At 45.8% G+C, this 14,279-nt stretch overlaps 1 protein-coding gene and 1 long non-coding RNA gene across 9 annotated transcripts in view; one reads left to right on the forward strand and one right to left on the reverse strand.

Moving 5' to 3' along the window:
- Positions 1-2,845: 2,845 nt before the first annotated feature.
- Positions 2,846-4,262, reverse strand: LOC147005149 (uncharacterized). The gene is made up of 2 exons (XR_015046936.1): positions 4,082-4,262; positions 2,846-3,880 (listed from the first exon to the last, which is right to left on the reverse strand). It is a non-coding gene; the product is annotated as an uncharacterized LOC147005149 (long non-coding RNA).
- A 16-nt stretch (positions 4,263-4,278) lies between these two features.
- Pcdh7 (protocadherin 7) overlaps positions 4,279-14,279 on the forward strand; it is a 407,729-nt gene continuing 397,728 nt past the window's right edge. For 5 of the 8 annotated variants that reach the window (XM_021163001.3, XM_021163002.3, XM_085836699.1 and 2 more), the window contains exon 1: positions 4,280-8,513. In XM_021163001.3, coding sequence (XP_021018660.1) covers positions 5,340-8,513 — 3,174 coding nt within the window. In that variant the 5' untranslated portion in view covers positions 4,280-5,339. Of the gene's footprint in view, positions 8,514-14,279 lie in introns of all 8 variants that reach the window. The other 3 variants (XM_029477354.2, XM_085836701.1, XM_021163005.3) reach the window with 1 other exon arrangement.

The raw sequence follows: 14,279 nt of genomic DNA on the forward strand, positions 1-14,279 counted from the left end.
CTGAAACAAAAAATGTAGGCAAAACTCTCTACCCAAGAACTGGAATCGGTTTTTTCTGTTTGTTTGTTTGTTTGTTTGTTGCTTTTGTTTTTTTGGTACTAGACATTTACAGATTGTTATGTCTGCTGTTTAAAAGTATATGCTTAATGGGTAAGTGTTTATAAATACTGAGAAGGAAGACTGAGACATTAAATTTACCAAAAGTAGCTAGGACAATCACTGATGACTTAGGCACAGCCCGCAGCACCTGGAAGAGGGCCTGGAAGAAAACCTTTCCTTAAAGATGAAAGGTCACTGCGTTTGGAGATGTCGGGTGTCATTTCCTCTGTTTGTCCCTTGGTGGAGTTCTTGAGTCACTTTCTCTCTTTCCCGTGTACTTAGTGCTTTATATTTCTCTCCAGGACTGGCTAGCATGTTTACTGTATTTAACCTTTTTCTCGCATTCTTGTGAATAATAGAGCGTCTATTATAAATGAAAGACTCCCGACCCTGAAACCCTGCCGCTGGCACTTGATTCTTAGCCTTACTGAAAACTTTGTTGTCCTTACTTTTTTGCCAGTCTTCTTTTTTAAAAGGCTTAAAGCCACTTAAGGGACCCCCAAATACTATCCCTGCCACCCCGCTCTGTCACCAATGCTCTTAACTGAAAAAGTACTTGAACTGTTAAGTTTGGAGGACGGTGTTTGGCAAAGAAAAGCAATCCGCATTTTCTTTGACATATATTAGCATGGGATATCTGGATTTTAATTAATTTCATTTTTATGTCTGCTTTATTTTACATGTATGCTTATCACGGGACATTTCCTTTTAAATAACAAAGAAAAGAAAGGTGCATCGTAAACGTTTCAATCTTCCCTAAAACATTTTGCTCCCTCCAAATGATGACGTCCTGCTACTGATGAAGGCAGTCTTTAGAACACTACGCCTTTTCGGTTTTGTCTGCCAGAGAAGCCGCGGCGGCGGCAGAAGCCACTGCAACCTCTTTAATTTCTTGCAGCGGGTTACACTTTTTGATCCCATTTCCTCGTGAACCTTGCCTCTCAGGTTGAGAAGATAAAAGCAGCCTCGGGTGTGAAAGACCCGGTGGGGTCTGTGGGTGGGAGCGAATCCGGATATCACATTCCCCTGGTGAGGTCTGCTACTGGGAGGATTAAGTCCCTGGGTTCCATTTAATGAAATTGCTGAGCACTTGTGACACTGGCTCTAAGACTGCGGAAATGGGGCGGGGGGGGGGGGGGGATGGACTACTGCTAGCCTTCATTCACCCTGCACACAGGCTGGAGGCTAGAGCGATGGTGTGAGCGCCCAGACAGGGGGCGGAAGAGGATTGGGAGCAATGGCAGCCCCAAGGGCGCTAGGAGGGTGTCACCCCCTTTACCCCACTTTACCCTCCTCCCGCCCATTCCATTCTCGTCCACAGGAACCTCTGGGGGGGGGGGGGGGCAAAGGAGCTGCCACTTCTTCTCTGGCGGAAAGGTCGGAGCTGGCGATGGTGGGGGAGGGAGCAGAGCAAGGTTTCCCGGCCCAACAGCAGCCTGGCCGCGCTGCTATCCATGCAACACACGTCGGACCCATTTCCCACGCTGGCTTGGCTCCTCGGCAGAGTCGGTGGGGATAAGTGGGGAGGGCGAGAGGAGGTTACCTCCCTCTCTCAGAGGAAACCACTCCAGTGTGAAGGACGCGCTGCACCCCTGTCCCCTTGTCGTCGTGGAGGAAATATATGCAAACTCTAGGCAAGAGTAGACCACGCAGTCCCTCTCCCCACCCTTGCCAAGAGCGGCGGGAAAATGCTTGAAGAGGCAGAGGAGGGTTATTCAAGTTTATGGTCTGACAAGGGAAGAGGGAGTGCATAATGTCTTTCTGCCCACGCGATTGCCTGAAGTTTGCAAAATTCTAGTAAGGCGACGAGGAGAGTGAGTGCCACACTACCACGCATCGGAATGCACAGCGCAGAGCCTCGCAGTGGAGGTGACGTCCCCCTTCCCATTCCAGTCTGGATCGGGAGAAAGCTGGCATTCAGATAAACCTCTATTCTTCCAAATGTGAGGGGGACATCGCGTTACTGCCACTTCGTCGGCCGCTGAGGCGCTGCGGCGCCAGCCCCCTCCTTCAGACTGCGGCGGTGCGCACTGAGCCTGCGCGCCAGGCTTTTCTCGCTGATGCTGCAGATACAGAGCTGAGAGCTCTGGTGGCGGCGGCCGGAGGGTTACGGGGAAGGCCGTTCTCGCCGAGGAGGAGGAGCCACCCCTCCCGGAAAGATGCTGCTTTATGGGACAGGGAAATATTCGCCAGCTCCTGGCACATACTACTCACGGTTCCGTCTTCCGTGCTTCCACCCCCGCCCCTCCGGGGAGAGCTTGGAAACCACTGTCGCTCCCCCGCCCCCAAACACACTCCTTCTCGCCGCGCTCCTCCAAACAACCGCGCGCTTCCTTTGCTAATAGACTTTATTGGTGTTTGACTTATTTAAATCATTCTGCCTCCTCTGGTCTCAGGGTAAAATTGATTCCGTGAGCATTAGATCGGGCATGCAAATTCGTCTTTAAAGGAACCCTTAAATTCCTAGCAACATTCTCCGAGATAGTAAGGACCCTACACAAATACCACCTACTACCTTCGTCTTTTCTTAATCTTTCAATAGAGGGTCTTTATTTTTTACAGTGTGAAATACATGAGAAGTGGGCTTCGGTTCGAAATACACCACCAGCCCTGAGATCTGACTTGGCAGGCTGCGGTGGTCATGAGTGAGAACCGGGGAAACCTCACGTCCGGGAATGGCAGGGAGGATCAGGAGGCACAAAGTCAAAAGGAGAGAAAAGACGTTAAGCATACTCGGTACACAAAGTTGCCATTAAAGTTTATTTCCCTTATATCCAGATAGGTGACGCTACACTTTGCCAGTTACTAAAAGCTGCAGGCTCTGCTTAGAAAACCCAGGCTTCTAGCATGTGTTTTATTCCCCAGGCGTGTGCACGCACGGTCTATCCCCAGTGAGAGCCGGATGACAGGAATTCCAAGCATTTAAACAAAGGCAGGCATTCTCCCCTCCCCAACCCAGACCTCCAAAGTCTGGGCTCCAAAAAAGGATCCTCTCTGGCTCTCGCTGGAGTTTGATGCTCTCTCTTCACTACTGCAGCCGGTCACAGCTTGGCAGAACACAAGCTTGGCTTTCGGAACTCAGACATAGACCTCAGCCTACCAGTAGCAATTCACTAACCCAGATGCTAAATTGCGAAACGAAGACACATTGTGGGTGGGAGTTGGGGCGGGAGGGGGGCATCGTCTGAGGGTAGACGTGGGAGGAAGGTATACTAACACCCTCACTTCAGCTCTTACCCACGCAGCCGGGTTTAGTCAAGGAGGGAATCTACCAGCCCTAGAGGGGGAAAAGGAATCACCCCCACCCCCACCCAAACTACCTACAGAGACTAGACTTTGGCTTATCGGGGCTGAGATTGGGCAGTTCTCACTCGGCCCCACGAAGCGAAGCCTGGCTTCGGTGAGCGCGGAGGCTGGCTGGTCCTTCCTCCCGCCTCCCTTCCCTGGGCCCTCCTCCCTGGTTCTCTGCAACTGTGTAGTTTCAGATACCGCCGCCGCCGCTGCAGCGTCGGAGAGAAGTCTGAGTCCGGGGCCCGCGGGCTTTCCGCAGCAACCACCACTTTATGCAAACTTGCGGGTTTCCGGCTAGGGGGGTATGAGAGTAGGAGCTTCCCCGGAGCGATTCGGTGTCTCGGAACAGCCACAGCCGGAGAGGCGGCGGGAGCGCGCGCACCAGACTCTGCTAGACGCGAAAGCGGACGAGACAACTGCGGAATTCACCCGCCGCGCCAGGGCACTTCCGAGACAACAGCCGACTGGCACTTTTTCTCCCTTTGGCAAACTAGAATTTTTTTTTTTTTTTAAGCTACTTGGCAGCTCTGTTTGACTCCACCTCCCCCTCCACCCCCGCCTCAGTGGCTTTGGCTTTTCTTTGGAAATCCGGACAGAATTGGGCATCTTTGTTAATTGCCGTTAGGAGTGCCCGATCGTGAGCTTTCACCGGGCCAGTGTGGCGCGGATGCACAGAGCCAGGCTTGCTCACCTTTGAACTGCAAAGGGATCAAGTTCAGCTCGAGTTCCCCGCATTGAGACTGGAAGAAGCTGAGAGACTGTGCTGGAGAGAGTGAGAGAGGGGGAAAAGGGGAAAGGAGAGGAGGGAGGAGAGAGAAGAGGAGGGAGGAGAGAAAGAGAAGGAGGGAGGGAGGGGAGGGATCGAGAGAGAGCGGGGAGAGAGAGAGAGGCTGCAATCTCCTCCCTGAATCGCGCACAGCGCTGCAGATCCCACTGCTCCAACACGCGGGCCGAATGCAGGTGAGGGAAGGCACGGACTCTGCGGCTGAGAATCCAAACTTGGGCACCGCGCGGTGCGCACGGTTCGGCTCTCGCCCCCGCGGGCGAATGGTTGCTGCGGTTTCAGGCGGCGGCTTCGTGACTAATGACCTTGCGCAGAGTTGTTAAGAAAAAAAAGAGAAACCGGAGCTCTTCGGGGTGAGAAGCGACCGACTCTGGGCGTCTCTGAAGATGGCTCGGGCTGCTCTTTGGCGCGCCGGGAGCACCCGGTCGCGGACCGAGCTGTGACGCGAGGCGTCTTTTCGCTGCACCTTGCCCGAAGCGACCTGCCGTGGAATTTTTCATTCAAGATATGTTGAGTGGCTTCCCGGCTGCTTAAGAGGAGTCAGAGTTAAGACTGGCTTGTTGCTCGCCCCAGAGCCTGAAGCAGGAAGCGGTTCACGTTTGTCTAGACCTCCGGAGCCTAAACAGAGCCTGGGTCTAGAGTGAGTAGCTGGAACGTGAATTGGACTTAACTCGAGTAGCAGTAAGGACTAGCGCTGCTGTCAGGCGGGGAAGGCTGCAGGTTTGTTCTAGTCCGCTACCAGGCTCCGCCGCCCTCTTGCAGAAGCGGTTCCGGCCCCTTCCCAGGGCTTGGAGACTGGATCTCAGTATCTTCCCGCTGCGGGGATGACTTTGTGGGGGCACCGAGCCCGTGGCGCGCAGTGTCCCGTGAACTGTGAGTACTGCGAGTAAACGGTGGCCAGCGAGCGGGCGATTAGCACCCATTGCATGAATTATGAAACAATAACTTTCGGAAGAAGCAGGAGGAGAAAAAAGAAGCATCTCTAGCTGCCCCCCTCCCATCGGCCGACTCTACGCGCTACTCTGGCCCCCTCCCTCCCCTCCCTCTCGTTTCTTCCTTTCCCGGAGAGGAGGACCGAGGGGAGGGCAGGCGGCCAGCCCCGGAGGAGGGGGGTGCCGAGGGGGGTTGTGGTTAGAAGGAGCAGTAGCAGCAGCAGCAAGAGAAGATGCTGAGGATGCGGACCACGGGATGGGCGCGCGGCTGGTGCTTGGGCTGTTGTCTCCTTCTGCCGCTCTGCTTCAGCCTGGCCGCCGCCAAGCAGCTGCTCCGGTACCGGCTGGCGGAGGAGGGCCCCGCCGACGTGCGGATCGGCAATGTGGCCTCGGACCTGGGCATCGTGACCGGCTCCGGCGAGGTGACTTTCAGCCTTGAGTCTGGTTCTGAGTATCTGAAGATTGACAACCTCACCGGCGAGCTGAGCACCAGTGAGCGGCGCATCGACCGAGAAAAGCTGCCCCAATGTCAGATGATCTTCGACGAGAACGAATGTTTCCTGGACTTCGAGGTGTCGGTGATAGGGCCCTCACAGAGCTGGGTGGACCTGTTTGAGGGTCGGGTCATCGTGCTGGACATCAACGATAACACGCCCACCTTCCCCTCGCCGGTGCTCACGCTCACGGTGGAGGAGAACCGGCCTGTAGGCACGCTGTACCTGCTGCCCACGGCCACCGATCGTGACTTTGGTCGCAATGGCATTGAGCGCTACGAGCTGCTCCAGGAGCCCGGGGGTGGCGGCAGCAGCGGCGAGGGAAGGCGCTTGGGGCCGGCGGACAGCGCCCCCTACCCAGGGGGCGGCGGGAACAGCGCGAGCGGCGGCGGCTCTGGAGGCTCCAAGCGGCGGCTGGACGCGCCTGAGGGTGGCGGCGGGACGAGTCCTAGTGGCCGAAGCAGTGTGTTCGAGCTTCAGGTGGCAGACACTCCAGACGGCGAGAAACAACCGCAGCTGATCGTGAAGGGGGCGCTGGACCGGGAGCAGAGAGATTCCTATGAGCTGACCCTCCGAGTGCGCGATGGGGGCGACCCACCTCGGTCTTCGCAGGCCATTTTGCGGGTGCTCATCACCGACGTGAATGACAACAGCCCCCGCTTCGAGAAGAGCGTGTATGAGGCTGACCTGGCTGAGAACAGCGCTCCGGGCACCCCCATCCTACAGTTGCGAGCCACCGATTTGGATGTAGGGGTCAATGGACAGATCGAGTATGTATTTGGGGCTGCCACCGAGTCGGTAAGACGGCTACTGCGCCTGGATGAAACGTCGGGCTGGCTCAGTGTCTTACACCGGATCGACCGCGAGGAAGTGAACCAGTTGAGATTCACAGTAATGGCCCGTGACCGCGGGCAGCCTCCCAAGACTGATAAGGCCACCGTGGTCCTCAACATCAAAGATGAGAACGACAACGTTCCCTCCATCGAAATTCGCAAGATAGGGCGCATCCCACTTAAGGACGGGGTGGCCAACGTGGCTGAAGATGTCCTGGTGGACACCCCCATCGCCCTGGTTCAGGTGTCCGACCGTGACCAAGGCGAGAACGGAGTAGTCACCTGTACCGTAGTGGGAGACGTTCCTTTCCAGCTTAAGCCAGCCAGCGACACAGAGGGCGATCAAAACAAGAAAAAGTACTTCCTGCACACATCTGCCCCACTAGACTATGAGACCACCCGGGAGTTCAACGTGGTCATAGTAGCTGTGGACTCTGGCAGTCCCAGCCTCTCCAGCAACAATTCCTTGGTGGTCAAGGTGGGAGACACGAATGACAACCCTCCTGTCTTTGGCCAGTCTGTGGTTGAGGTTTACTTTCCAGAGAACAACATTCCTGGGGAGAGGGTAGCCACAGTGCTGGCAACAGATGCTGACAGCGGGAAGAATGCAGAGATCGCCTATTCACTGGACTCCTCAGTGATGGGGACTTTTGCCATCGATCCCGATTCTGGCGACATCCTGGTCAATACAGTACTGGACCGGGAGCAGACTGACAGGTATGAGTTTAAAGTTAATGCCAAAGACAAAGGCATCCCTGTGCTGCAAGGCAGCACCACGGTGATTGTACAGGTGGCTGATAAAAACGACAACGACCCTAAGTTTATGCAAGATGTCTTTACCTTTTATGTGAAGGAAAACTTACAACCCAACAGCCCTGTGGGGATGGTCACCGTGATGGATGCTGACAAGGGACGGAATGCAGAGATGAGCCTGTACATAGAGGAGAACAGTAACATTTTTTCTATTGAAAATGACACAGGGACCATTTACTCCACAATGTCTTTTGACAGGGAACATCAGACTACTTACACTTTCAGAGTGAAGGCTGTGGATGGGGGAGATCCTCCCAGGTCGGCCACAGCCACAGTCTCTCTCTTTGTGATGGATGAAAATGACAACGCTCCCACAGTTACCCTTCCCAGAAACATTTCCTACACGTTGCTGCCACCTTCAAGTAATGTCAGGACAGTAGTAGCTACAGTGTTAGCAACAGACAGTGATGATGGCATCAATGCGGACTTGAACTACAGCATTGTGGGAGGGAATCCTTTCAAGCTGTTTGAGATTGATTCCACCAGTGGTGTGGTTTCCTTAGTGGGGAAACTCACCCAGAAGCATTATGGCTTGCACAGGCTGGTTGTGCAAGTGAATGACAGTGGCCAGCCTTCCCAGTCCACTACGACTTTGGTGCATGTATTTGTCAATGAAAGTGTTTCCAATGCAACTGTAATTGACTCTCAGATAGTCCGAAGTTTGCATACCCCACTCACCCAGGATATAGCTGGTGACCCAAGCTATGAAATTAGCAAACAGAGACTTAGTATTGTCATTGGGGTGGTTGCTGGCATTATGACAGTGATCCTAATCATTTTAATTGTCATGATGGCAAGATACTGCAGGTCCAAAAGTAAAAATGGCTACGAAGCTGGCAAAAAAGACCATGAAGACTTTTTTACACCCCAGCAGCATGACAAATCTAAAAAGCCTAAAAAGGACAAGAAAAACAAAAAATCTAAGCAGCCACTCTACAGCAGTATCGTCACTGTCGAAGCTTCTAAACCAAATGGACAGAGGTATGATAGTGTCAATGAGAAGCTGTCAGACAGCCCAAGCATGGGCCGATACCGATCTGTTAATGGTGGGCCTGGCAGTCCCGACCTGGCAAGGCATTACAAATCCAGTTCCCCATTGCCTACTGTCCAACTTCACCCCCAGTCACCAACTGCAGGGAAAAAACATCAAGCTGTACAAGATCTACCACCAGCCAACACATTTGTGGGAGCAGGAGACAACATTTCAATTGGATCAGATCACTGCTCCGAGTACAGCTGTCAAACAAGTAACAAGTACAGCAAACAGGTAAGAAAGATCCCAGATGTGTTTACATACCCCAGAGAGGGCTGATCACTAAGAGACAGAGCAGCTTCTATGAAGTTGTGTCTTTCCTGTATAAAGGTCCTTCTCCTTTGAAAACTAGATTGGCATGCATTTATCTGCCACTGATGTACCACAGGCCTTATAGGATAGAGATGTGTTCCTGGTTTTTAGTTTGTTTGTTTGTTTGTTTTTCAAACTAAACTCTGGGTTTACATGGTGTCTAAGGGAAAGGGAGTGTCTTGTGCTTCTCCTAGCACTTGACAGTCTTAATTCATGTATTTTTATGTAAATATGTACATCTCTTTGGGAGCATTCTAAGTGAAATTTTTCTAGAGTTACAACTGGTGCCCATTCTAACTGGGCACTGAAAAGTTTTAACTGTGTCATGAATCATGCCGACTTTTACAAGTCAGCAGACACTGATTCACAGAAACGCAGAGCCAAGGCAAAAGTCTTGAAATCCTACCTTAGTCATTTGACTGGATGGAAATAGTGGCTTGAAAATGCTTAATGATAAGCAAGTGTCATGCATAATTGCATTTTTAATACTTTGTATCTATAACAACATTTATTCATAATGATTAGGCTCCTATGTGGATCTGCAATCAGCACCTGAATTCTTCATATTCAATATTCCAAAGCTTGTAAACAAAATTAAGTTGTACTTAGTAGAAGGTATTTGTGGATGTTTTGGGAATTGCTAGAAAAAAGAAAAATTTTGTGTTACTTTTGTGTGTTATTTGACATAGCTGTCTCCAGGTGTAATGTGGAAAACATATATATATTGTTGAGGGGAACTTCTGACCATATCAGATTTATTTTTATAGTTTGCTTGTATGGTATGCATTATGAAGAAGTTTACTTTTTATGCCCACCAAAGTTTGTCACATAGCAAATCACAGCAAATAAATCCATTAGAAAGTGCTGAGATGCTGGCCAGAACACTACAAAAAGAAAAGGCATCATGTGCTTTACTACAAAAACTGACCTTAGGAATTACATTCATGACTTGTTAGATGCTGTAATATGGAGGTTTGTCTGCCAGATATGTTTTGCATGTAGAATGTGTCATCCGAGGAGAATTGAGGTGAAGGAGAACGTTGTTATATAGTCTCATTCAATGTGTAATAGAGAATACATATTAATATTTCATAGCTTTCATTATTATTAAATATTAAAATATTTTCTACATATAGCATTTTATTTTATAGCACTTATTTTGGATAATAAGAAGGAGCAGAAGTAATATACTTTAAAAAAATACTGTATTAAAATACCTTATTAAAAGCAGTAAAAAATATAGGTTTGACCTACTGTGTATGAAATAGCTTTTGAAAGTAGATCTTTGGTTGCATGTAAGCTTGAATAATTTATTTACTTGAAATCGCTACTTGATATTGTGGAGAGTTTATTTCTGTTGTGTTTTTGCTTTGCCTGGAGTTAAAAGCAATGTGTTTTGGCCTGGTGTTTAATATCTTCATCAGTTTTGTAAATAAGAAAGACTCTAATAAAACATACAGCAATTTTTTCATGTTACTTATATACAATATTACATTTCATATATTTATATATACCTGAGGTCTTAGAATTTCCTTAGAAAACAATAACCTAAGTACAGCATAATGGAAGATGGCTTTATACAGACTATTTGCATCCTGTTACCATGCTAATAGTGGTTTTGCCCTATGACAGTGACATTTGCATTCCAAGTTTCTTAATTGTATGCTTTTGAATGGGTCTATAAAATGGCAAATTTACAAATAGTGTATCCAAACATGAGGAGTGTGCTTTTACTTAAGCTGAGTTTGACTCACTTTGGGGGGCAGCACTATATTCTTGAATTTTAAAAGCACTTAATGTCAAGACAACTGGCATGCCATTTGAAAAGCAAAGAGATATACTCATACATTAACTAATGTATGGTACTTGTCTTTCAATTAAGCAAAGTCCATTTACCAAAAAAGGAAAGCCACACAGTGAGTGGAATGAATCACTCAGCTTGCTAAAGGTGACTTTGGAAAACTTGCAGGCCATTAGATATTCCAAAGATGTATAAAGTTTTAACCACAAGCAAATAGCTGACCTACAATAAAATAAAGGCAAATGAAACACATTCCCCCTAATGTAATTAATGATAGTAATTGATAGCTTCATCTGCTCGATATTGCTCTCAGGGGACAATAGATCCATTTCAAAGTTACATTCTGCATTATCTGACAGGAATACAGTCCACTTTGTCTGGATTTTTGTTTGTATCATACATAGTTACTTTTCTATTTATACTCTTAAAAAAGATTTAGTGTTCATAGAATAAAGCCATGTTTGCTTTCATTAAACTTTGTTTATTAGCACACAGGGTTTTGCTGTTTCCCTCTTTGAAAGATGAATTTATCTAAAATTTGAGACTTCCAGTCATTCAGTTTATTAGACTTGAGACTTGTACTTTTTAAATTTCTTAGGGATCCATTTAAAATGTGAAATTTCATTTGCTAGAATGCCTTTATTTTATTTATAATTTCTCTGAACTATCTTATGATACTCCTTTACACTGAAAAAATGGAAGGGACTTTTCTTTTAGTCTTTTCTGCATGAGAGTTTTAAGTGTTTCTCTTAAGTGATATTAGGGGCTACAATGTAGTAAGCCAACACCTCACCAGAATTGAAAATTTATAAATAGAACTTATACTCTCTTTCCCTTCTCCTTCCTTTTTGAGCTGGTTTCACAGGCTCTAGGAACACTTCAGATATCTATTATTACTTGGACGAACTCTAGATGTGTGTTGGATGTGTGTGGATGAAATTATTTCTCAAACTCACACTGGAAAACTGAGGGGGGTGGAACCTAGCTTTTCATAGTTCAGGCCTTTGCACTGCAAGCAAAAGTCTTTGCCATCCAATACCTGATGTTTACTTGTGCATCATGAAACTCATCCACAGCACTTCTGAGATTGTCTCTCTTGCATTTAGTTCTTTAGTTGCTTGGCAAACTTGGTGGCTTGTAATCTTGTGATGTAAAGGGACAACCATGTATCTGATTTATTTAAGAAAGAAAAAAGAAAGAAACGGATTCCATTTATCTTTTTAAATATGTGCTGAATAATTTCAATAAAACTTCAAATGTTTCAACAATTAATGCACTAGAAATGTAGAGTTTCAGTTCTCCGGCTATTCTCAAATCCTATTGAGTTTATCATTTGATGTGCTTTCTTTCTTTTTCTTTCTTTCTTTCTTTCTTTCTTTCTTTCTTTCTTTCTTTCTTTCTTTCTTAAAAGGTAATGACTTTATACATGAAAATGTTTTATAGTATTTCATGAATGAAATGTAAGGTAATTTTTATAATTGGGTTTGAATAAACATTTATTTTAAAATTCATTTTGAGCTGATCACAATGTACTCAGGGATAAAAAAAATCTTGTTAACTCCATTGACAGTTTCCCTTCTGTAAGGAACTGCTGATTTAGTCTGAATAATGTTCTCCTTAATTAATAAAATTTTGGTCAATGTTCATTATACACTTAATTAAAATAGTACAAGTGAAATTTATAAAAACATCACTGTGATTTTGGAAGCAAATGGGTACCTTTCTGTTAGTATCAGAGCGCTCCATTTTATGAAAATTAAGCATCAACATGCTTGTGCATTAGCACATATATTTCAGCAGTAACATATCTGCAGAGTGATGTCAGCTCTATACAGCATCCTGACTCATTCTTCAGGAGAATGAGTTTGCAAGGCAGTTCACCTGGTTATAACTAAGGACTCTTTCCTGAAGCCCAGCGAATACACATATCTTTCTTTTACATTTGGCTTAGTATTCTGGGCAGGTGCTTCATAACTAATAGGAGAGGGACATCTGCTGAGCAATATTACCTGAGTTTTTGAAGGAGTAAGGCATATGGAAATCTTCATTCAGTTATGTGGTCCACAGTTGATGTGCAACTTTAAAGGGAAGTTCCCATAGAACAAGTTATGGTCTCCAAATTTTATCGTAAACAAATGAATCAATTAATGATCAGTTGATGTGAGTGATTAATGATAACAAATTTATAAAGTTTCCACAGTTTCTATGTGTCATGAGCTTTCTCCTTTTTTTTTACACTCAAGCACACATTCTTCTGTAGCAACACTGTGGCCACTAGGGCTTTATCTTGTGCTGATGTTCATACACTGATGTGTAAAGCACACTAGTCATCAGCTAAATGCCTATGCCTAAAACCATGAAAGTCATCACAATTTAGAATGAGAAGGTACCACCTTAGCAATTCTCTATTCATAGAGGAGGAAACCGAGAAGCTAGCATAAAAAGGTAGTCTGATTATGTTCACAGAATTAGAGATATTGCATAGACCAGAGTCCAAGTGTCCTCATTAAACCACTTTTAGAGGCAAAACATCTTTGAATGTCAGTCAGTCTCTCTATGTAGAATGCAGCAGTGACAAGAATCTGTTTTGGTTTACTTATGTCTTTGCTAATATATTTGACTATAAAGATAAACCTTTTTACATGTAGCATAATTTGGGCCTCAGCTCTAAGGCTTACGTAGAATTTAAAATTCCAAACTTATTGATTTTAGTTAAAATTCATAATTTTATATCTCACGAAAGGTAGCAATTGATGATGTAGATGGAACAGAGCTAATGTGGTTTTGATTAGTATAGGCCCAAAAACACAATAGACAGTATTTTACACTAAGCACAATAGGAAAGACAGCTATATGTTCTTGTAGTGGGTACTGTTATGCATATCTTCACTAGAAAATCATTTTATTGGGAAAAAAATGAAAATATGCTCAGTATTAAACATGACCAGCTTTGTATATTCTTATCGAAGTAATCGTTTACTTTTTTACTAAAACTGATAACCACGTTCAGCTTCTAGATTACCTGATGCGTCAGCATTTATCCTAAACATACAATGCTACGCTGCCTTCCCTCTCCTCCCAGTTTGTTTACTACCAAGTTTCACAGAAGAGTGAGACTTTTTTTTTCCAGTTGGAAAAAATAATGTGTTTTGTTGTTGTTATTGTTGCTGTTAATCAATGTCAGCTTGCAAAGGCATCATATGTAAAGTGTAAAATTTCCTAATGTCAATGGCTCTTAGCGCCGGTTTTGTCATAGAATCAACTGGGATAGTCATTAGCCTCTTTGCAGAGGACAGTGATGGGGGAACGTTGTGCAATGAGTGTAGTCACATCTTGTTTACACTCAAGCACAGAGAACTAACTTCTAGACTATGGAAAGTTTTTCCATTCATTCATTTTCTGTAGCTCCATATAAAGAAAAAAAGCTGTTTCAGTGAATCTACAGTCATTTTCCTTTTTAATTTTTAATTTTTTTTTAATTTTTTAAAGCCCTTAAACTCTTGTCTAAAGCAGAGTCTGTGTCAGGCACACTGCACGATGCTTTATTTAGCACTAGTTAGTGGGAGAAATCACATACAAAAAAAGCTGAGCTGAAACTACTAAAACTAATCTTAATTATCACTTCTAGTGAATTGATGCTTTCAGGGCGGAAGAAAGGTTTATTTTCAGGAATTTAGTGATGTTTGTATCGAGCTCTAATGCTGTGTACAAACAACAGAACCATTAAGGCTCCTGATGTTGGATTCCTCTGATAAATCAGCACCCCCCATGCTTGAGCATATTTATTCTTCATAAATCTATAATTTGCAATTAAAAATTTTTTATCTATTTTCAGACTTCCATATCAGCATTGTGGTTGAGTGTAAGAGTTTAGGGAGATTTTCTAC

The sequence above is a fragment of the Mus caroli genome, unplaced genomic scaffold (assembly GCF_978045245.1).
Source record: "Mus caroli unplaced genomic scaffold, Mus_caroli_1 scaffold_4, whole genome shotgun sequence".
In the NCBI taxonomy this organism is placed as follows: Eukaryota; Metazoa; Chordata; class Mammalia; order Rodentia; family Muridae; genus Mus; species Mus caroli.